Source organism: Ictalurus punctatus, chromosome 8 (genome assembly GCF_001660625.3).
Source record: "Ictalurus punctatus breed USDA103 chromosome 8, Coco_2.0, whole genome shotgun sequence".
In the NCBI taxonomy this organism is placed as follows: domain Eukaryota; kingdom Metazoa; phylum Chordata; class Actinopteri; order Siluriformes; family Ictaluridae; genus Ictalurus; species Ictalurus punctatus.
Window position 1 is genome coordinate 15,201,696 of NC_030423.2, and position 23,916 is coordinate 15,225,611.

General features: G+C 39.0%; 1 protein-coding gene across 4 annotated transcripts in view; it reads right to left on the minus strand.

Moving 5' to 3' along the window:
* Window positions 1-20,648, minus strand: part of arhgef37 (Rho guanine nucleotide exchange factor (GEF) 37) — a 30,246-nt gene extending 9,598 nt beyond the window's left edge. Inside the window, exons 1-11 of one of the 4 annotated variants that reach the window (XR_006982948.2) lie at window positions 20,171-20,648; window positions 13,371-13,712; window positions 9,812-9,941; window positions 7,153-7,300; window positions 5,959-6,158; window positions 5,645-5,775; window positions 5,244-5,348; window positions 4,861-4,974; window positions 4,006-4,323; window positions 3,550-3,678; window positions 42-237 (exon numbers count right to left, since the gene is read on the minus strand). Coding sequence is in view for 3 of the 4 variants with exons in the window: in XM_017474929.3 (XP_017330418.1) it covers window positions 42-237; window positions 3,550-3,678; window positions 4,006-4,323; window positions 4,861-4,974; window positions 5,244-5,348; window positions 5,645-5,775; window positions 5,959-6,158; window positions 7,153-7,300; window positions 9,812-9,941; window positions 13,371-13,694 (1,795 nt within the window). In the remaining variant the exon portion in view is untranslated. Of the gene's footprint in view, window positions 1-41; window positions 238-3,549; window positions 3,679-4,005; window positions 4,324-4,860; window positions 4,975-5,243; window positions 5,349-5,644; window positions 5,776-5,958; window positions 6,159-7,152; window positions 7,301-9,811; window positions 9,942-13,370; window positions 13,713-14,881; window positions 15,161-20,170 lie in introns of those variants that run through there. The other 3 variants (XM_017474929.3, XM_017474928.3, XM_017474930.3) reach the window with 3 other exon arrangements.
* Between the last annotated feature and the right edge of the window lie 3,268 nt (window positions 20,649-23,916).

A 23,916-nucleotide genomic window follows, 5' to 3' on the forward strand; every position in this document is an offset into this window, starting at 1 on the left:
ATTAGTGTTGTATTGAACGATAACAAATGAATAATGAATACCTCCTGCATCCACCAGCCAGCGGCGTCTGTCCCCTCGTGTGTCCATTTCACTGATCACAGCCACCAGCTCACCTTTGCTCAGGTTGAGGTCAAGGTCACGCGTAGCCACCACAGGGCCGACCAGCTGGTAGAGCTTTTCTGTGCCATGTCTGTCCATCAACTGTTTCAGACGCTTCTCAGACACTGTGACAACAGGCTGATGGATCACACACAAAACTCACAATCACACACACATACATTGTTATCAGTGTTGTCACAACTCCATGGACAGAAGGACAGTGGTGTCACTGTTACTTATTTTATCAAAGAAAAAAAAAAAAAAAAAAAAAAAAAAAAAAAAAAAAAAAAAAAAAAAAAAACATGCACAGGTTACTATACAGCTGCAATTGAAATTATTCAACCCCCATTGCAAATCAGGTTTATTGTCAAAATTTACAGACTTTCAGCTGTTTGCAGTGAACAAATCGAACAAAAGCAATTGAAATAGTTCAACACAAGGAATGCTTCAAGTGGTTTCCCCAAATTCAACTGGAAGTGCAATTTATAATGATTAACAGTTTCAAAATTATTCAACCCCCTGAATAGAATCCCTCACAACAGCACAAATATGCAAAACAGGTGTTGTCTGGAACACACTTGATGCAACTAATCAAGGGTTTCATTAGTTGCATCAGGTGTGCTTGCGCTGGAACACATGAAATACTTGAACTGGCTAGGGGCAGAAAATCCATGAAATACCTTGATGGGGCAGAAAAAAGGAAGCCATCAACGGCTGCAACCAGATTTCTGAGAAGGCAGGTTGTGAAAAACACTCGAGTGACTGCAAAAGACCTGTTGCAAGACTTGGTGGCAACAGGCACTGAGGTTTCAGTGAGCACATTAAGGCACGTACTAAACGCAGAAGGTTTCCATGCCAGAACTCCAAGACGTACACCACTACTGACCCAAAAGCATAAGAAAGGTCGGCTCAAAATCATATAAATAAGCCACAGACCTTTTGGGATTCTGTTCTGTGGAGCGATGAAACAAAACTTTTCAGCATGATGGATCAGCGGTATGTCTGAAGGAAGAAGAATGAAGAAAGAACACTCTGGTGGTGGCTCGGTGATGCTCTGGGGCTGCTTTGCATCCTCTGGCACTGGAAACCTGCAGCGTGTGGGAGGCAAGATGGATTCATTGAAGTAACAGGAAATCCTAGGAGAAAACATCATGCCGTCTGTGAGGAAGCTGTAGCTTGGGTGTCATTGGACCTTCCGACAGGACAATGATCCCAAGCATACCTCAAATTCCACCAAGGCTTGGTTGCTGAAGTAGTCCTGGAAGATTCTACAGGGCCATCACAGTCACCTGACTTGAACCCCATAGAAAATCTCTGGTGGGATTTGAAGAAGGCGGTTGCAGCATACAAACCCAAGAATATTACTGAACTGGAGGCCGTTGCTCATGAGTAATGGGCTAAGATTCCTCAGGAACGCTGCCAGAAGCTATGCATCTCGTATGCAGCAGGTCATAACAGCAAAAGGGGGCTCCACTAAGTACTAAAGATGCTTTCCATGAAGGGGTTGAATAATTTGAAACTGGAGAAAGTCATTATAAGTTGCATTTTCAGTTGAATTTGGGGAAACCACTTGAAGCATTCGTTGTGTTGAACTATTTCAATTGCTTTTGTATGATTTGTTCATCGCAAACAGCTAAAAGCCTGTAAAATCTGACAAACCTGATTTGCAATGGGGTTGAATAATTTTGATTTCAACTGTAATACTATTATACCATAACACATCGTCTATATCTAGGACTAATAATAAATGGTTTAAAAAACATGCTGTTATTTCTTTTAAAACATCTAAAATCACTGATATGGAGAAGCTTTCTGTAAGGAGACGTTTATGTAATGTCTTCACTTTTTCGCCACAAGAAAGTCTTCAGGACGGACGAGTTTGTGCTGTCCGGTCTTTGCGATCTTTTTTTCTCTTATTTATGTCAAGGGGGGCGGGGGGAGACTGGCTGATATAATGTAAGTGATAACAGGAACTAATTTGTCTCATAGATGTTCCAGAATGTATTAAATGTAACTATAAATTATATGTCTTAAATTATAAGTATTACATGTCCCATATTAATACATTTTAAATTGAATTCATTGGAAAACTGCTGTGTTATAAGAGGAATAAAACACTTCATGGTGTTTTATTATTGGAAAATCTTCTAGTGGAAATGAAAACCACCACGTCGCCCTGTTGATGACCCCCCCACCCCAACCCTCCTTATTTCTTACTGCTGTGAACCTGGGAAGCTTGTTACTGTTTTCATGATGCTATGCTTTTAGCTAATGGGAATAATGTACCTGACTCTCATACACAAGACACTGCTATAGTCAAGGAAAGTAATGGACTTAGCCAGTCATACAAAAGCACATACACATACAAGTGTGGCAAAATCACATTTCAAAATGATATTTATGAAGTATCAGTGGTGTCACTGCTATTTATTTTGTCAAACAAATGCAAATAATTATAAGTTATGGAACTGTCAACTAAAGCTTTGTCACTGGGTATGGTAATGTTATGTGTTTAGCATAATGTATCTGACTCCCTGTTGTAATTATTGCCCATGACACCATGTCAAAGCCACAGTCTTGCAAGCTCCTGCCAAACTACAAAATACAGTACAGATATTACATCACTACTCATGCAACATGGCATTTGAGTTGTTCATTTGGTGCAGCTGGATGTCTTGGACACATAATTAGAAAACATCTTTAAATGCTCCTGTCCTCCAAAAATGGTGTGCAAATAGACCAGTCAGCTGTTAAGTTAATAATTATCTCTATATGTCCATGAAATAAAGCAGGGCTCCGATCATACACAGGACTTAGACTTTGGTCATTCAAGGCCTGCATATGAAGATGTCAGTATAAATGACAGCAACAAACATAAGCTATGGGTTAGAAAGGACGCTCTGATACTATGCTGAACGGATCAGAAGCAACTCATCGGTCAAAATCTGCCTGTTCAACATTCTCATCAGATGAAGAAATGACCTTACATCCACCATCAGTAACCACAGACAGTGAAGTAATGGCATTTAACAAACTGGAGAGTCACACCAATTATGAATAATGACAACTGTCATGTTTACTTATTTTGTTCAAATAAAATTTAAGGAATAAGGAAAAGGAATAGAACTGCATTTTAAGACACATACTTTGCTATCTTTCTCATAGCCTGGTCATATGTTCCTTATTAAAAGGAGTTGTACAAATAGACGACAGATGTTTGCTCCCAGCTGTAAAAATAGAAGTGCTTGACTTGGAGAGAAGTTTGCTTAATGGGCGGGCTCATCTGAAACACATGACCCTTAGGCTGGCTAATTCAAGGTGAATGGCTCTACTGAGCCCATTTTCCTACAACATTCTACTATGGCTCACAAGCTCCATAATAAGTTAAGGGTGGACACGCTGTAACCCACACAGCATGGACAAATAACCGGGCTCTGTGCTGGGACGGACCTGCACAATGGGAGCATTGAGCTCATCCTGAACACTCTGACACAGCGTCTCCAGCTTCCTGGCACCCTCCAGCACTGACCTCTCTGCCCACTCCCAGAATGCATTGCTGTCTAGATGAGTGTGTGGGAGCTGTATAAAGAAAAGAGAGAGAAAGATAAAATCATAACATTTGTATTCAGCCTCTTGGTCGAGACGTGTTTCCTGGTTGGTGGGTTCCACCTTGTCAGAGGTGTGTAACCTGGTCATATGAATGTATCAGGGCTTTTTCTTTTTACACCAGTGTAGTAAAATGTGAAGCTCTATATCCAGCTAAGCTCCTACTAACTGGAACAGAGTGCAAAACAAAGACCATCTGTTTCTCTGACTTACAGGATTATGGGAATTGGACACCCCATGCTATGCATAAACTCATTACAAAAGCCATTGTTTTTCCCCACTCGCCCTTCCTCTACCAACCTGATGAGTAAAGCTGGTGGCGAGCAGTTCCATGTCCATAGCCAGGTCCTTTTGCAGGCAGCTGAAGGTACCCAGAGTGGCCCACAGCAGCTGCATGGCTTTGGCATTGAATTGAGGCAGCTCGTTGACCAACAGTGTGTTAATAGTCTTGTAGGTGTTGGCAATGGCCTGCTCATCATAGTTCAAGCTACTCTTCTCCTCAATTATTTCGAAATCTAGCAGCTTGTCCTGTCTCTTGCGGATGAGGTTGTGTGGCCCGGCCATCAGCTCACGTAGAGAGGACAATGGTTTGAATACCAGAGTCTTCAGTCGGCCTTCCTGCAGGAACCAAGGGTACATTTATACATATACTATATAGCGCATAACCCCATTTACAGGACTGGATGTGTGTTGGGTCTGAATGGGTTAAAAGCTTTGGAATAGATAATCAACAAACTTTATCTCAAGCAAAACACAAGGAAGACTGCAATAATTAAGCTGAACAGGTTCTGAGTGTGGCAGAGCTAACTTCTGGCACAGAAAAATGTGTTACCAATAACCCTCAAATGGGAAATGAAAACAATATAGAAAAAAAATATATAAAACATATAGCCAATATTGCAAACCTATTTTCCAAATACATTTTTGAAATTGTGAGATTAATACAGCTCTAAAAATACTTTAAAAAACACACAACAACCACAAATCAGGCTAAAATTTTGATTCCCAGTTCCTTTCAAGGTTTCTTCCTAAGATTCCTTGTCATCTTCGGCTTTTTCATTAGCTGTCCAGTAAATCCATTAAAACTGAAACTGAAGATTGGCCAACATGACACGCTGACCCCTATTATCATAAATGTATAATCTGACTACTCACATAAACGGGGAATATCCATTGCCTGAGTGCGACAAAAATTTCCTTTGAAAAGAGGGCGGCCTTCTCGCCCTCCAGGTCCAAGTCAACCTCCTCTGGACTACAGCTGAGGAACCTCTGTAATAAAAACAGTTCACAGCTCAGAACATTGTACTATACCACTACACTATCAGAACACACAGATGTGACAAATTCAACACCACAGGATTTTCCAGATCCTTCGTCCTGGGGTGAGCCTCATCACCGGCTAAAACAGCAATGGAAGCAAAAGCAAAACACCAAGCAATACAAATGCAAACAGATATTACTTTAATGTCAGGATATAGGGCAATAAAAATCATAGTAAAGTAAGAGTTTTTAAAAGGATGTTGGAATTCTTTACCTACCTGCAGATGGCTGAGATAGGCTGCCATGTTGGCCTGCAGCTCTGTGACACCTTTCTCCAAAACAAAGAAAAAGCCTGCAAGGGCATCAAACTCTTCATCCTTTACCTACAGTCAATAGAGGAAAAAAACATATGAATCATCATCGCACTCACAGTGTGTTCTAAATGTATATAAACAGCAAGGCTTTTAAACTCCATAGTATTTTTCAGCAAAGTGATTCCAAGTCTCAACGTGTGAAGTGTTAAATACGGTATGCATATATATATCTGATTGCCCATCAGACTCATTTACACCAATCCCAAGAAAGACAAAGCCTATGCTGTTTAAGATTAAGCTGTTTCACAATAGGGCGTAATCTCACTTCATATTATATGAACGCTTTAGTAAACAGTGTGCGATACCTTTGGTACAATACCAGTTTCATGTTTAATGTACTGGCCCAGTCTGGCTGTCTTCTTAGCAATGCTGTGACCACTCAGTCGGTTGATCTTGTCTTTGATGGTCAGGGTTTCGGTCTTCTTGTACTTATCAGCTTTATGTGATGAAAAAACCCCCACAACAACAGTGAGATATATATATATATATATATATAATAAAAGTTCTTTCTTGTGAATAACCAATAGCCAACCATGTTTACATAAAAATAAAAAAATAAAAAAATAAAAAAACTGTGTTGATTCTGTAAATGTTTCCAGAACTGAAGTCAGGTCCTCACCTACTTCACGGAAGCGCTTGTACTCGTTAATCCTGCAGTTGAGCTGGACGGCGGTGTGCGCGGTGTGCTCCAGCAGGAGGTAGGCAGGATGCTGGGTATCAGTGTGTTTCTGTATGGTCTGCAGCAGCAGGGGGTAGCGGGCAATTCTCTGTACCGGCATCACCAAGAAGAAGCTGAGAGTGGAGGCATTCACATCTGGTCTGAGAGAGACAATAAGAAAAGAAAGATGTTAATGTGCTGTATTAACAATATAAGATGGTGAACTGAACATTTCATACCAGGGATATGCAAGTATAATGCATTCATGTACAGTAACTATTTTATCGGTGCCAGGATCCAGAACCTATCCTGGGAATACTGGAAAGAACATAGGAATACACCCTGGATGGAATGCCAGCGCATCACAGGTCACCATGCACACGCACCTAGAGGCAACACCAATCTACCTAAAAGTATGTTTTTTTTGGGAGGTGGGAAGAAACCAGAGAACCCCGAAGCTTACATGGACATGAAGACAACATGCAAAAATCGAACCCAAGCGCAAGATCAAACCGGGTACCATGGAGGTATGAGCAACACCGTCTTCTGTGCCATATATTATGTAGAAAAGCATAAAATGTTCCTATTATTTCTGGTTCATTTTTTTTCCAAATTTTGACGTAAGTACTCAGGAAGAACTCAGATAGGCCTGTCATGATTAGGAAACTTGAACTGGCAATTAATTGCCGTACACACAACTGTGATTAAACTGTGATTTTAATTGAGTTGGTTAATTTAAGATACCTTTATAGTATATTCACAGCAGTAGTGCATCAATGTAGTACATTAATGTGAGTGAAAGTTGTCTACCATATAAAAAAGTTACAAAAGGAAAAGACAAATAACTATTCATTATTGAAATACTCAATTACATTACTAGAATAAAAGTACATAAATGAATAAATGTACTACGCTGTTGTAATTAAGTAAATGTTGTAATAATGAAGAATAAACTTCATTTGTTTCGATGGAAACATGTACAAATCACTTCATATAATCTTCTTCAGCTCAAAACATTAGCTTTTATGAGATTACATAATAAATGTGACAGGCCTATATAGAGGTGTTTGTACTGACAGACAAATCAGCCAACTCATTGATTCCAAGGTGATAAAAGGCTGTAAACTGAACACTCGATGTGTGACAGCAACTTACACAGAGGACTTGATGACTTTCTCCATTTCGAGCCACTGGGCTTCCTTCTGCTTATAGCTTTCCTCTATAGCAGTGATGTTATTATAGTTGGTCAGATATTCCTTGTACGCCATCTCGATGTCTTCTGACATATGCAGGAAAGAACCACCTACGAAAAAGGAGAGTGAAAATTAAGGTTGGCATTGGCAGTAATTCTTTTAATCTGCTCACCATCAAGTTAAAAGGAATGGCTCGAGTCTTAAAAACGAGGTAACTTTCCTGTCATGGCTGATAAAAATGGGTTTCATTTCCAACCTAAATTTAGGGTATCCGTTTACTACACCCAGGGTTTTCCCTAGCATAGAAAGGCTTAAGCACAGTGCATAAGTGTTTTTGCAGAGGACCTTAATCTGAATTTATGTAAAAAGGCATTTAGGCGACATATCAGAATGAATGTAAAAACAACAGTGAGAGTTCCCTGTGCTGGCAAAAAAACAGACAGGTGGCTTGATCTCAAATGGAAAGGTAAGCTGGCAACAGGAAAGACCTGCCAATCAACAATCGGTGTTTGGACGAACGTTTGAGTGATTGGTGTTGACATCGTCAAGCTAATCAAACAGCTGATTGGATATTTCTCAGTACCGTCAACATAAATTAAGTACATTATTTTTTGTTAGGGAGTAATTCTTAACAATAGCGACAGCGAGTTAGCCAGCCTAGCTAACTTACATAGATATTCATGTACTAATTAAGTTATGTTAGTCAGTGATGCTAGTTAGTTGAAGTTACATAAAGATTCCTTGACTGAACTAATGTTAGTATCTAACATAGCTTGGTAGCTAAACAAAGTTAGGCTGTGTTTACACGTAACATCTTTTTCCGATGAAAACCACTTTTTTCATATTAAAAAAAAACCAAACAAACAAAAAAAAACACTGTTCCAAAATACAGTTGAGAGCATCCCAAAAGAAACTCGGAGTTTTAATCCATAGGATTATTATGTAAAACAGGTGCTGATCACTTTAAAAAAGGCATTGTGTGTGAACACAGCCTTAAGGGCCTTTCACACCAAGCGTGATTAAGTAACACGAATGTACAACGTTGATAACGCTCGAGTCGAAACATAGATCCCTATGGAGCTATTCACACCAGGCGCGACCAGTGTGCCGATTTTTCCCCCGTCACTCCACGATGAAACGGGCCATACAATCACATTTGAGCTTTAGATCACGTGCCCGGCGCCGCTGCTGTTGCACAATATGGTGAGACTGGTGGCACTATAGCACAGAAAGCTGTTTTGAAAACAGTGTAAACACTGAAGAAAAGTATTCCGGAAGAGAGAAGAGAATGGATGTAGAGTTCTTATCATCATTGGTGTCTGAGAACAGAGAACTTTTTATAAAAGTCACAGCAACTACAAAAACATTGACAAAAAAGAAGCTCTGTGGCAAGGAATTGCAGAGAAAATGAGAATCAATGGGGAGTTTAATATCTTATTAAAGTCATAAGCATTATAGGTATAGTTCCACTACAAGTTCTGAACCTGTTCGGTCAAGTTAACAAAAATAAAGAAAGTGGCCAGAGACACCAGACTTTGTGGAAAGATACCTGGTAGCTAAGGAGGCGGGGGGGGGGGGGGGGGGGGGGGGGGGCACAGAGAGCAATGCAGGGAAGATGACATTAATTTATTCCTGCAAAGCTTGGCACCAGTTATTAGAAGATTGGCCCCCATCAAAGCAGTCTTCTGTAAAAATGCGTTTATCAGGTTTTTACATGAAACTGAGTAAAGACTTCCATACATTCCTCCATTTTCTTCTTCTCCAAACACTTGCGGGTTGTGCGGCAACAATCTTTAGCCAGGATTCTGGACTACACCTTTAAAATCAGTTTCATTTTTAGGTCAAGACCCCACTGAGAAACAGGCTGACTGATGGTCTCCTGGAAGTCTGCAGCAAGATGGATGGGATGCTGGGATTGTTGGACTACAAAAACTTCATTAGACAATTTTACAGGGCCAACAAAGCTAGGAAAGTTAAGTGTTCAAAGGAAGGCTGCGATATTTGCAGTTGAATTAAATGTTGAAAGAAATCGAGAAATTCTCTCTGTCTTCTTTGTGTCCTTTGGTTGCATTTTCAAAATAATTACATATGTATTTCAACATGTTTCTTCTTCATATGTGTACAAATGAAGGTAATCCACATATATGCATTTGGTGAAATGAGCAGACTTTTGACTACAAGTACAATAAGTGTTGCCAGGATAATTGTCAAAAATAATATGGGGGGAAAAAAACACTTTAAAAAAAACACTTAAAATAGCTTATTCTCTCCAACCACCACCACCCCCGGTATGCAGACAGCACCTATGCCTTCTGAAAACCTTTGTACATTCTAAAGGTTCTTAAGCAACTCCATCATTACGTTGCAGGTTTCAGAGTGTGTCAGAGCTAAATTTGGTACATTCCAATCAAACATCTCATAAGGCTGAAGTCTGATGGGTGTGAATCAGAAAGATGAGCGAGTACTCAGAAGAATTTGAACTTGAAATTCCTGTTTGTTCTACAATGCCAAGAATTTCTAAATACCTACACTTTCCACATCAACACTGTAAGTGCAGCCAGTGCACAGAAAGCATGCTGAGGAACTTGAACTTGACAGTCTAGTTTTCCTATAATACTTACAGAGAGTTTCAAGGTACTTAGGATCACTGGGTTTCATATGTGCCTGGTCCAGGATGCTCAGGAGTCGAACGGATACGTCCATCACTTTGTCAATGTTCTGGAACATTCCATCCAGATTGACCAGTGGGGGCTGCAGGGGTCAGAAGGTTTATGATGTAACATTTTATACCACAGTGCTGTTGAATTTGAATTCTCAATTCTGATTAGTCAGACAGTGTTGATTAATCTTCTATAAACAGCAACACTGAGGCTAGTGCAGCATAGGATTCTATTAACACACTTGTCCTCATACACTATGGAATCATTTCTATAGCAAAAGTGTACACAGGGACTTGTATGAAGGACACTTCAAGAGCTGCAACAACTAATTGATAAAAATCGATAATAGTCAATTATGAAAATCGTTGTCAACGAATCTCATTATAGATTAGCTGGTATGCGCGCGGCACGGGGCATGTTTACTCATTACATTACTTCTGTTCCGAAAACAAGCTTCGGAGATTAAATACCAAAGTTGTGTCCCAAATGAAGTACTGTACACTTACACTATGCACTACCGTCTAGTGTGTGGATTTTAGAAAGGTAGTATCATCTAAAATATAACACTAGCTGTTTTTTTTTTTTTTTTTTAATCAACCAGAAGTCAGTGTTACCTTTTATTCCCAACATGACCTCAGTCACCATCAGACGAAGGCAAAATCGGAAGAAAGTGTGTAACTTCCAAGTCCTCTAAGGCAGGGGAGAATTTTAAACACCAGGGAAATCAAACTGATGCATGAGGACAAACTTTTGTTTATATCCAAAATGCTCCACTGTGTGTAAGGGGCAGGGAAAATGGTGCAAGCTGCTTTAGTTTAATCTTAGTTTATTGTGATTATATGCTGTATTTTTTGTGCTAGCAGTGTAAATTCTGTCGTTTATTATAACGGAAGTGATGTGTTAGTAAAGAGGCCGCGTTGCTGATCACGCGCAGCGTAGATGCAGTGAGAGTGCGAGCAAGATCTGTAACGTGTAATTAAAACATTATGATAAAAAGTTAAATTATATGTCTAAAGACAGCAAGTAACAGAAACCACAAGGTGCAGTGAAAGTGAGTTTTTAATTTTAACGTAGGACTGTAGTTTAATTCGGTGCTTTTTGTAAATCCATAAACATAATGCATAAATACTATAAAATAAGTTAGATATAATTTATCTAATCCGATTCATCGCCCAATCCGATTAATCGAAAAATAAATAAATAAATATGATCGGCCAACTAATCGATTCTGAAAATAATCGTTAGTTGCAGCCCTAGACGCTTCACATAAACAGATTAAATAAATGCATGTAATTCTTGATATTCAGAAATCTTTCCTAAGGAAATGTTTATTTCCATTTAAGGATTTTGCTTTTGCATCTGAGGAGGCTCCACTGTCAGTGTTTTGTAACAGCGAGGCTGGCGAAGGAATAAGTGTTTACCACTGCTATAGTATAAGCAATAACAGGAACTAACCTGTTTTCCAGAAGCCCTACAGTATTAAATGGAACACATGTATTTTCATAAATGAAAAAAAAATGTTAGCACTGACAAATTGCTGTAATATAACAATAATAAAACAGATCAGGCTATGCTGTTATTCTAAAATAACTTCCTCATCCTGTTTTATTCCATACATACAGTGGCAAAAAAAAAGTATGTGAACCTTTTGGAATTTTATGGTTTTCTGTATAAATTTGTAATAAAATGTGATCTGATCTTCATCTAAGTCAAGGGTATTGATAAATATAATGTGTCTAAAAAAAAAAAAAATACACAAAATAAATTCAGATCTTTCATGTCTTTATTGAGAACAACCAAAAAAAAAAAAAAAAAAACAAAACAAAACATAAAAAAAAACTCAGTGCCTGTGGAAGAAGTATGTGAACCCTTGAATTAATGACTTCAAAAAAAACTAATTGGAGTCAGGTTTTAGCACACCTGGAGTCTCGTTAAGAAAATGAGTTTGGAGGTGTGGACTACAGCTACCTTGACTGATAAAAACCCCTCAAACTTTTGGAGTTTGCTCTGCACAAGAAGCACACGCTTATGTGAGCCATGCCTCGCCAAAAAGAGCTTTCAGAGGATCTACGATCAAGAATTGTTGATTTACATAAAGCTGGCAAGGGTCACATAGTGATTTCAAAGACTTTAGAAATTCACCAGTCTACAGTTAGGTATACATTCTACAAATGGAGACACTTTGGGACTGTTGCTACTCTACCAAGAAGTGGGCGCCCAGTCAAAATGACACCAAGAGCACAACGAAGACTCATCAATGAGGTAAAGAAACAACCCCGAATGACAGCCAAAGATTTGAAGGCATCATTGGAATTGGCTAACATCTCTGTTCATGAGTCTACAATGCGTAAAACATTGAACAAGCAGGGTATCTACGACAGGACACCACTGCTTACTAAAAAGAACATTGCTGCACGCCTAAAGTTTGCAAAAGAGCACACTGACACTCTACAGCGGTATTGGCAAAATGTTTTGTGGATTGATGTAACTAAGATTGAACTATTTGGAAAAACCACACAGTACTACATCTGGTGTAGAAAGGGCACGGCATATCATGAAAACATCATCCCAACCGTAAAGTATGGTGGAAGAAACATCATGATTTGGGCCTGCTTTGCTGCATCAGGGCCTGGCCAGCTTGCAATCACTGAGGGAAAGATGAAATCCCAAGTATATCAGACAATTCTTCAGGATAATGTGAGCATGTCTGTACGTCAGCTGAAACTGTGTAGAAGTTGGGTGATGCAACAGGACAACGACCCAAAACACCGGAGCAAGTCCACAACAGAATGCTCCACTGTGTGTTTCAGAAAAACAAAATCCACTGTTTGGAGTGGCCAGAGTCAGAGCCTAGACCTCAACCCACTAGAGATGTTATGGAATGACTTGAAGAGAGCCATACTCATGAGACGTCCAAAGAATATGACCGAGCTAAAGCAGTTCTGCCAGGAAGAATGGGCTAAAATTCCTCCTGAAGTGCAGGTCTGATCCACAGCTACAGGAAACGCCTGGTTGAGGTTATTGCTGCCGTGGGGGGGTCAACCAGTTATTAATTCTAAGGGTTCAGTTACTTTTTCCACTGCCATTTTGAATGTTGAATGAGTATGTTCAATAAAGTTATGAAGGATCATAATTTATTTTGTGTTATTATTTTAGACACATTATATTTGTCAATACCCTTGACTTAGATGAAGATCAGATCACATTCTATGACAAATTTATACAGAAAACCACGAAATTCCAAAAGGTTCACATACTTTTTCTTGCCACTGCTAGAAGCTTATACATTAACTACAGAACAGCACATATATACAAGTGGACTTCTAGGCACAGGTTTAATATTCTGATTCTATTTTCTTCACTGGATGAAAAATAGTCTTAATATTTACATCACACTTGTAATTACAGTCAAGTCCAGACATCTTGATACATAGAGGCTGTCTAATTTGTCTGTGCTGAAGCGATCGAATGTAGCAATGATCAGATGAAACGTCACAAGAAAACTGAGAAGCGGACCTACCTGTAGCTTCTGTAGGTTGCTGCGGATAGTAACTGTGCAAATCTGTAGGTACTTCAGGTAGTTCCTCTCCGTGTCCACCAGCTCTCGGATGGCCATGAGCTGCCTCTGAGCCACCTTCTCCCTGTCTGTTGCCTCTTCCTGTGCGGTCTTCCTCATCCTCCCCACGTTCTCCTCTTCATTCTCGAAGGAGTCCTCAACGGCTCCATCCACATCTTCCACAGAAACCACTGGTATCTGGCAACTCACCTCTTCAGCCACCTCCTTCAGCTCAGGGAGTTCCTCTGACGTTCCCTGCCTACTTAGCCTCCCAAATCGACGCTCCATACTAGGCCTGCTTGACAGCTGGGAAAACATAGTACTTCCGCTTAGCATCAAGATATCAGATACCAGACACCAGTGAGCATGCAACTCAGGAGGATAAGACGCTGTACTACTGATCGGAAGGTCGGGAGTTCAAATCCCAGCACTGCCAAGTTGTCGATGCTGGGCCCATGAGCAAAGCCTTTAACCCTCAACTGCTCAGTTGTATAAAATGAGAAAGCCAGGGACTGAAGGTCACTTGAAGAGGAAGGAAGCATTTCACTTGCCTTTGCCAAGTGAAGTGACAGTCCCCAGATATAATCTAGATCAAAACAACTCACTAAATTTAAATTTTATAATTGTCAGGAAAAGGTACTGTACATGTCCCTTCGTGTTCCCAACAGTATTAACAATGTAAACACCACCTCGAAAAGGTACAACACTGGTCCTTAAGGTATTAATGGTAATTATGTCCTTCAGTAAAGTAAAGAGCATTATGTACTCTTAAGGTTACCAACCAGAGTACATTAAAATCCCAATTTAGGACGTTTCTCTGAAAATATAGATTCCAATTAGGATTAACAATTTCCAAAATGAACACAAGTACTGTTAAAGCTGTTTGCAGACAGAACAGAAGTTGGAGCCATTCAACCTCGACTGATAAGCACTGTTATGTCTTCTGGGGTGGAACAACCACAAGAAAATAAAAAAAAATAAAAAAATAATTTTTAAAAAAAAAAAAAAAAGAGGAAAAAAAAAGTGTCCCCTCTTGAAATGTAGCAAGAGTCCATATAGTCCTTGACCTTAAGAAACCTTCATTTAAATAAGAAGAACCGAACGTTGTCCGAAACGTGCTACATGACAAGTGGGGGGGGCAAAAAAAAAAAATTCCTGGGAAAGCATCAAGCACAATTTTTTCTGTTTGCTCGCTTCAGCTGTGTCAACATTCAAAGAAATACAAAGCTTCAACTTACACTTTACCAAAGCAAACCACACAGATCTCCTACTGGGATAAATCGCGCAAGTTGAGCTGAGCTCGCATGTACACAAACAGAAAAAAAGCCCCTGCTCAGCATGTTTCGCAGAGCTCTGACAGCCCTGTTAAAAGTGGTGCAGTGCAGTGCAGTGTTTCTGCAGTCGAGCCGGGAGGAAAACAGCAGGTCTGCTACAAGACACTATTGCTTAAAATATCTCTTAAAGAGCATTGTTACCTTCAGAGTCCGAGATCAATCGATGCTAGATCTTCCTGTGTAGACAGAGCAGGGCAGAGCTGTGTGTTTCATCAGAGGAAAAAGTCTGGCACAAACACACATGCATCTGACTGGAGTAACTTTCTCCACTGAGTCAGACTGCAAGGCCTCAAGTGGCATGGATGTGTGACTGAAGGGGGATGGGTGGGTCAGTGGAAGAGTGTATCAGAGGAAGGAGGGGCCATTAGCAGGAGGGAATGGGATAAGGCCAGTCAGGACAGACACACACACACACACACACAAAAAAAAAAACTGGATAGGAGTGACTGACTGCAGCAGCTTGTGAAAAGGAAATGACACTTGCTGAGGAAGCAGCCTAAAGTCTAAACAGAACAAGCAGGAGGAAATACACATACACACTACCGAAAGTAACATCAGAGGGTAAATGACAAGCAAAATCTCTGTGCAGTTTCAAATATGCTCTAAATTATACCAGACCACCAGCATGCTATCTGGACTCCGTTCATCTTCAGTAAGAACGTTATCCTGGTCAGGACTGCATCAGAACTGGAGCCTATCCCGGGAACACGAGGCATATAAGGCAGGAATACACCCCTAACGGGACACTAGCACCAAGCACAAATAGAGGTTGACCGATAGTGGATTTTACTGACACCAATCCTCTAATTTGGGCGGTACCTGCCAATAACTGATTAAAGCAATGATCAGTTTTAAAAACTGATACTGAATGAAAACGTAACACTAAAAGTAAAATACTGCTGAGCTTCATAACAAAAATAAACAGTACTGACTGTGCCATGAAAAATGCTCTGTACTTTTTTAAATGAAAAACATATCAATATTAATATATTAATAAATATTAAAGTAAAAAAAGAAATACTTCCAAACTGAACCAAAAAAATAACACTTCAAATAACAAATAAAAATAGAGACATCCAAAAAAAACAAAAACACACATTTCAAATAACAACTAAATTTGTCAGTGATAGTTTTCATTTTGCCTCCAGACGCCGCTCTCGTACTGTATAATGACAGCGGATTCTCAGCTGTTCCCACAAGGGACGCAACCGGGAAAAACATAGTTCCAGCAATCGGTTATCGGTGCCAATTAATAGGCAAAACCGATCAATCTGTTAAACTCTACACACAAACACATTCACACGTCGGCACGATTTTGAACAGCCAATTAACCTACTGCTATGTTTAAGGGAGGTGGGAGGAAACTGGAGAGCTCAATGGACTGAAACGGGAGGAAACCCATGAACACATGGGAGGAAACCCACATGAACACAAGGGAGAAACTGGATCAACTGGATGACCCTACAGCTGTGAGGCAGCGATGCTAGATTGTGTCTCACCCACTTGTTGCATATTGCTCAATATGTATCCAAGAGTGGATTGATAAACCGCTTCACCTGACATTTAAGCAACTACAGTATGAAGGACAAATAAAGCAAGACACAGACTTAACTTGATATGAAGAGCCTAAACATCCTACAGAGCTGCAGCAGATGTGATTGACTTACAGACGACTGTGAAAGTTAAACAAAACACAGACTGTAAACTGAGTAGCTGTGAACAGATTAACAAGGCATGGTGCAAATTAGACACAAACATGTGCACAGGACCTGCTGTTACACAATGGCAGAGAGAAGGCAGAAGACATCATGTATCACTGCGTTGCAATGCATGGAATAAAAGCTCATGTTACGTGGTTAGAGCGCCTGGCGTTTTCTTTTCCTTTCTTTTTGCAAACACAATTTGACTTCAAACCACATGATTGTTGGTTCTTACACATGCTGTGATTCATTTAATTCCAATAATGCTCATGTGAAACAAATGGGATTTGCCAGGATGCTCACAACACATAATGAACTATTTACTGATTATTATTTCCATACTCCAGGACAATTTCCTGATGACATTTATTCAGACCACAGTGCTGCTGCATTATTAATTCTGATTGGTCAGAGTAACTTTCTGTAGCTCTGACTAGAGTGCCCAATGCAAGATTGATATTAATCTAATACATTATATTTCCTATAGAACAGCTCATTCAAACTGACTTGTAGCTAGGACACCATACAGATGGATTAAAAAGAAGTTCTTTAACATGACCAGCTGTCATGTTTGAGATGATGGTGAGGGAACACCTGTTGTGTAAGTGATAACAGGAACAAACTTCCTTTGTGAACTTTCCAGAACATTAAAAGTCACTATACAGTAATTTTTTTTTTTTTTTTTTTTTTTTTTTTTTTTTTAAGTATGGTGTGTCTTTCTTTCACAAATGAAAATTTGTTCGCTTTTGCAAATCACTGTGGCAGAAGAGGAAGAAAACATGTTAAGACGTGATGTTACTGAAAAATAATCAGCTTGGGGATGGTATCACCATCACACCACCCAGTAGTTGATTAATTTCTTTTTATTTTATTTTAGAAGCAAAAATACCATCCAAGCACAGAACTAAGCAGCTGAGGGTTACGAGTCCCTCAACGAGTTAACAATGGCTCTATGACACCTTATATTTTTTTTTAAATTTAGAGCTTGAGGATGGGATTTCAGAAGCTCAGGCACTGCACTACCACTTCCCCACAACAATAACAGCTCTGATAGAAGTGAGCAGTGGCCCTTAACTCATATGAGGACAGAAGTGCAGATATTTAAAAATTAAATAAAGAAAGAAAAGAAAAGAAAGATTCAAAGACAGCAGACAATCTTATCATATAATAACTTACTGACAAAAAGCCTTGATGTTACACGAATAAAATGCTAAAGCATAACACAGGGTGTCCCAGAAGTCTCCATACATCAGGGAAATTAACACTTTAGAGCAAAATGTCTTCCAAACTTTTTCACACATATACATACATTGTATGTATGTATGTATGTATGTATGTATGTATGTATGTATGTATGTATGTATGTATGTATGTATGTGTATATATATATATATATATATATATATATATATATATATATATATATATATATATATATATTTCCTTCAGATAACCTTTAAGAATCCCTTTGACAAAAGAAGAATTAAAGATGGGCGATATGGACTTAAAACTATATCACAATATGTTCTGGTGTTTATTGTGATAACGATATCAGTGATGATATAAATACAGTACCATTCACCACTGTTTTTAGCTACAAGTGACAGCTGTATGCAGTCTTGAGAGCCTCAGAATCACAAACCTTGATCTAAAAGTAACTGATTTTCTGTAACTAAACCATTTCCATATTGTAGAACTGGCCTTCTTGTTTAGCGATAAACTCCTCCACGGCTTCATGGCCACCTTCTGCCATACTTGTTTTTGCTCTGCGCATGAGCTGCGAATGGGTCGCACATCGTAGAACATAGAAATACTTCATCAACTAGGCTTTATCGTTACTATCACGGGAAGACTAATTCTTACTGTGGGGAGAATTTCTACCGCTGTATCACAAACGATAAGATATCACTCTTCCCTAACAAAAACGTACTGAAATCATTCTCATGGCTGGATCAGGAAGCTGACTAACAAAAAACATTAGGAGTTACAAGAAACAACTACGAGTGTACGTCCACGAACATCCCATGACGAAGGCACAACAGACGTGGGGCTGGTAAACATAGAACCGTACGTATGGAGAATTTTGGTTCACCCTGTACATTATGATTTACTGAAATATGAAGAACTAGCCTATATTGAAACAGCAATTCTTGCAGAAACAAGAGATTGTAAACTGTAACAATACTCTGTGAACTGACTTTTTTTTAAATCCTAAAAGATCTTGGAGTTGCATGAAATTTTTATTTTGTCATTCTTATTTCAGTTGACTCTCCAGTGTAAAAAGAAAAGAAGCTAGATTACAGTTAAGTTCATCCAGGTTTTCTTTCAAGTCCCCATCAATGTACGATTAATAATAATAATAAAATAGTATTATAATATCAGAAAGCTTGAACATTCCACTAAGCTCTTTGTATTACAAAGCAAGTGAGTAGTAAGATTAGTTGAGATCCAACTGTAATGTTGTAACAGGAAAGGAGATGCAACACATTAAATGTTTACTTTGCGACAACAAGCTTGTGACACTGTGTAAATTTCACTTTATCGTAATTGTCCTCTTTGGGGAAAAAAAATATCAGGAAGTGTCTACTTTTGGCAACTCTCCCCATTTTCCCTTGATTTTGTTTATTTTTTTTTGTAATACCTTGAAGCGACTTGATCTCCTACGTGGATTGTTGTGATAATTGTTCTGTTTATCGAAAAACGTTTATTGATGAGTTTTACACTCAAATCCATCCTTTTGCTATACCGCTTATAATACTGGGTCACAGGGAGCCGAGCCCAGGAGGCACAAGGCCCAGGGTACACCCTGGACGGGGTATACGTCCAGGTATTGCGTCCATCACAGGGAACGATCACATACACTTTGGACATGCCAAACATGACACCTGGAAGAAACCCCCACAGCACGGGGAGAACATACAAACTCTACACACAGGGCAGCGGTGGGAATCGAACCCCCAACCCTGGAAGTGTGAGGCATGTGTGCGCCCCACTGAAATCCAGACAAATGTCAAAGGTGGTCACGCAAGGAGGAGCTGTAACACACCATCCTCACATTTAGGTCATAAATGTTGAAAATTAAGTCTCATCATTCAAATGAATAAACATGATGCATTACGTTTCCTTGTAAGATGTGCGAGTCTTACATTTCTGAATGAATCCCTGAAGGATTGAAATGGTACTAAGAACTGGGTATAATATTTTACCAGTCTAAAAACATGAGGAAAAAAAAAAGATAAAGAAAAACAACAAGGTCGTGACACCATAAGAAATGTAGCCTGTTTTTACCCACTTGTGGAAAAGTATCTGTGGATACTACCTAGAGGAAACCATTTCACTCTCAGGTGATTCAGGCTGGTTAATATTCCTTGAAGAATCTAAAAACATTTAAAACATAAAAATAATATTTATATTCCCCCATAAAAAGACTATTCTTGACATGAGGACAGTTTTAACAAATGTACCCTGTTTTTACATAAACTGTGTACACACTTTTTTAATGCTGGGAATTTCTGTCTTTTTTAAATTTAATAAACCTGTAGCTAGCCGAGTTACCGGAGTGAAGTGAAATGTTCTCTAAGCTTTGTACAGAAAGGTAAAAGGTTACACTCGCATTACTCTACAGGTGTCACACCTGCAAGACTAAACAACGTGTAGAAACTAAAAATAGAACAAGCCAGTTTTACTAAACGAAGCAGAAGATGCCTCCGTTGACAGCAGCGCCGCTTACCTACAGCCAAGAGGAGATTATTTCACCTGTTGTTCAACCCCATGTTGTTGTTCAGACTCGCAGCGCAGTTTAAATCCCGTGAAACGCTTCCATTTAGCGAAGTGTGTTTTTAAACGCCGGTGTGAATTCGAAAACAACTGAACAAACCAAAACCGTGACTCAGGCGGTCACCTTCCGGCGACATTCCTATCTGCGTGCTTTAAATCCTCCCTCGACAGCACACGCTCCTCATACAGCTCCAGTACAGCACGTCCCAGTCCCAAACACACGCACTCTGGATTACTACTAAACACTGTTTACTACCGCTATACCCCACCATGTCTACCTGACGCCATCGTAACAGACACTATGGCCTAGAATAGCACAGTGTTTTGGATGCTAAAATTGGATATTGGGACGCACATTAGCTGCACTGCACCTGTGGAAACGTGACGTCACGCGCGCGAGGGCAGCTACTCGCAACTATGTATCGCTCAGAGAGAGAGAGTGTCATAGGAAGTTCTGAACGTTTGATCGTCACGTGATTAATGTAAACCTCAGATAGTACCCGGAAGTTATTTGCGGACTATTTGAGTCCATAGAATTAGAGAGAGACACAACTGCGATTTTTGGTCATTAGTAGCCAATACATGATTAAAAATATTTATAACATACACCGACATGTGTATGTAGTATGTATATGTGGTTACATCAATGTTTAAATAAATAAATAAATAAAATCCACTAATATTTGAGGATTGGTGTGGTCAGTTAGCGTTGCCTGCCTTGTTAACACACCATGGTTAAAAGCCATGTTGCTGTTGTTTTTAATTAAAAAAAACAATTATATTTTTAAATTTGCACGATAGTCAATGGCAAACACTAATGTCATCTTTATGACTTTCAGATAGGACAAGAGACAGAAGACCGACAGGTGACTATTGTTGTTGTTATTGTTGTTTACTTTTTTATTGTCCCCCTTAGGGGAAACTAGTTTTGCAGCAACTAGTTTTGTCAACTCACTGCAGAATGGGCCAGTGGACTAGCAGCAGCAGCTTGATGTTACGTGTTAACGAAATTTAATGTCATCATATAAATCTGATCTAATTGTCCCGTGGGTTTATGAGGGGAGTGTTGTAATGATGTCCGATTCCTGAGTGAATCGTTTGTTTGAGTCGGTTCATTTCAATGAATTGGAGAATCCAGTTGATAAAACCAGTCTGAATGATTCAGTCACGAATAGAACCGATTTGATTCTCGAGTTCAACCTACTGATTCAGGGATCCTGTCACTGTTTTAGCTCATTTCCACATTTGTTTCTGGAAATGCTCGTGTGTGAAACTTATTATTCACTCAGTGAATAATAATAATAATAATAATAATAATAATAATAATAATAATAATAATAGTAAAGTTCATTGTTGTTGGTACTTGGGGAATAATAAATTACAAGTCAACAGCTTATGAAGACATCCGGACAGAGTTTCTATAGTGTCTGTATATGAGAGAGAGAGAGAGTACAATGGTGTTGATTACTTGTTCTGTATATATTATTTGTATATAGTTATAAATGTATAATTTCAGTTAATTTAATAAACTGGTCAAATTTAGTTTTTTTACAGTCTCTTATTGAATATGCAATAATTATTTTGAAAATTATGAGGAAAGGTTCCTTTCTGAGTCTGGTTTCTCTCAAGGTTTCTTCCTCATATCATGTTATGGAGTTTGTTCCTGCGACCGTCGCCACCGGCTTGCTCAATAGGGATAAATTCACACTTAAAATCTATATTCTGTGTGTATATGCTTCTGTAAAACTGCTTTGAGACAATGTCCATTGTTAAAAGCGCTATACAAATAAAACTTAATTGAATCGAATTGGAAAAGTGAGTGTGTTTCATCATTATTTCGTTTTAAACGCGCTAATGCCATAAGCTAAGCTAAGCTAATTGGCGCTTGCCTTTTTGCCCAGATAGATGGCCGCGATGGCACAAACCGCTTCTTCTTCATCTATGATATAATGCATATATACACTGGTGAATTTTATATAAGATCCTCTCCCTCCAGAATGTTTAAATTTAGCAGCAAGAAAACTGGTTTGTTGTCAAAAGTGGAATGTTAGTTGCGCCATCCATGTTACTATGGCAACCAGTAGTGGGAACGACTTCATAGTGCAGCGATACAACCGCTAGCGCTGAGTTTCTGGACGAGAAATATTGTGATACAGTGACATCGCCTGGTTGCTTTTGTTAAAACAACACACTATAAGTATGTTTAAATGGACAATATTTAAAAGAATCTTTTTTCACACACAATAATTATATATATATATATATATATATATATATATATATATATATATATATATATATATATATATATATATGTGTGTGTGTGTGTGTGTGTGTGTGTGTGTTAAGAGAAAGTTATTATCATTACTATTTATGTTATTATTACTATTATGAATAATAATTTATATTATTATAACCAGGCTTAGTGGTTAGCACAACCGCCACACACCTCCAGGGCTGGGGATTCGATTCCCGCCGTGGCCCTGTGTGTGCAGAGTTTGCATGTTCTCCCCGTGCTGTGTGGGTTTCCTCCGGGTACTCCGGTTTCCTCCCTCAGTCCAAAGACATGCATAGCAGGCTGATTGGCATGTCTAAAGTGTCCGTAGTGTATGAATGGTTGTGTGAGTGTGTATGTGATTGTGCCCTGCGATGGATTGGCACCCTGTCCAGGGTGTACCCCGCCTTGTGCCCAATGCTCCCTGGGATAGGCTCCAGGTTCCCCGTGACCTTGAAGATGATAAGCAGTATAGAAGATGGATGGATGGATGGATTCAGTAACCACCTGAGGAGCCTATCCCAAGAATATTGTGTGTGAGGTGGTAATACCAGTTCATCACAGGGCACCATACACACACACACACACACACACACACACACACACACACACATATATATATATATATATATATATATATATAAATTTAAAAATCCACCTACAAGCATGTTTTTGGAGCCGGGAGAAAACTGTCAACATTAACCTCTGCGCCACTGTACCACCCATTATTATTATTATTATTATTATTATTATTATTATTACTATTATTATTAGTCATTTAGTAGTATTACTTAATAATAATTGCCCCAGAAAACCTTTGTGTGTGTGTGTGTGTGTGTGTGTGTGTGTGTGTGTGTGTGTGTGTGTGTGTGTGTGTGCTGACTGAAGTACAGCAAAGTGGAGGTGTACAAAAGAGCAAACAATTCTGCAATGGAAAAAGTCATTGACAGTTAAATCCAATTCTCTGGTCCAATTCTCTGGTCAAAACACATTCTGGTTATAATGGTGGAAAGATAAGCATTTTGTTTGCAGTCTTTATCTATTGTAAATAACCCATGAACCTCCAAATAATAAATGATATTCTGCTTTAATTTAACTGACCTTTGTCCAGCATTCCTCTAAAATAGTAAAAATTATCAAATACAGATTCCCACTAAATAACATTATACAAGAGGATATCTTTTCTGTTGTATTTTATTCATAGACAGCTGGTATGAATAATATAGCAGGGCTAACCTCTCTGCCTTTCCAAGATTTAAAACAAAAGGACTGTAGATTCATACAGCCCCTAGATTTCATATGCATTTGCTCTGATGTTTTCCAGCCCATCATTATAGTTTATATTCTCCAGCCCCCCCCCCCCCCCCCCCAAAAAAAAAAAGATTAAATAAATAAAAGATAGGAGAAGAAACTAAAAATAGATA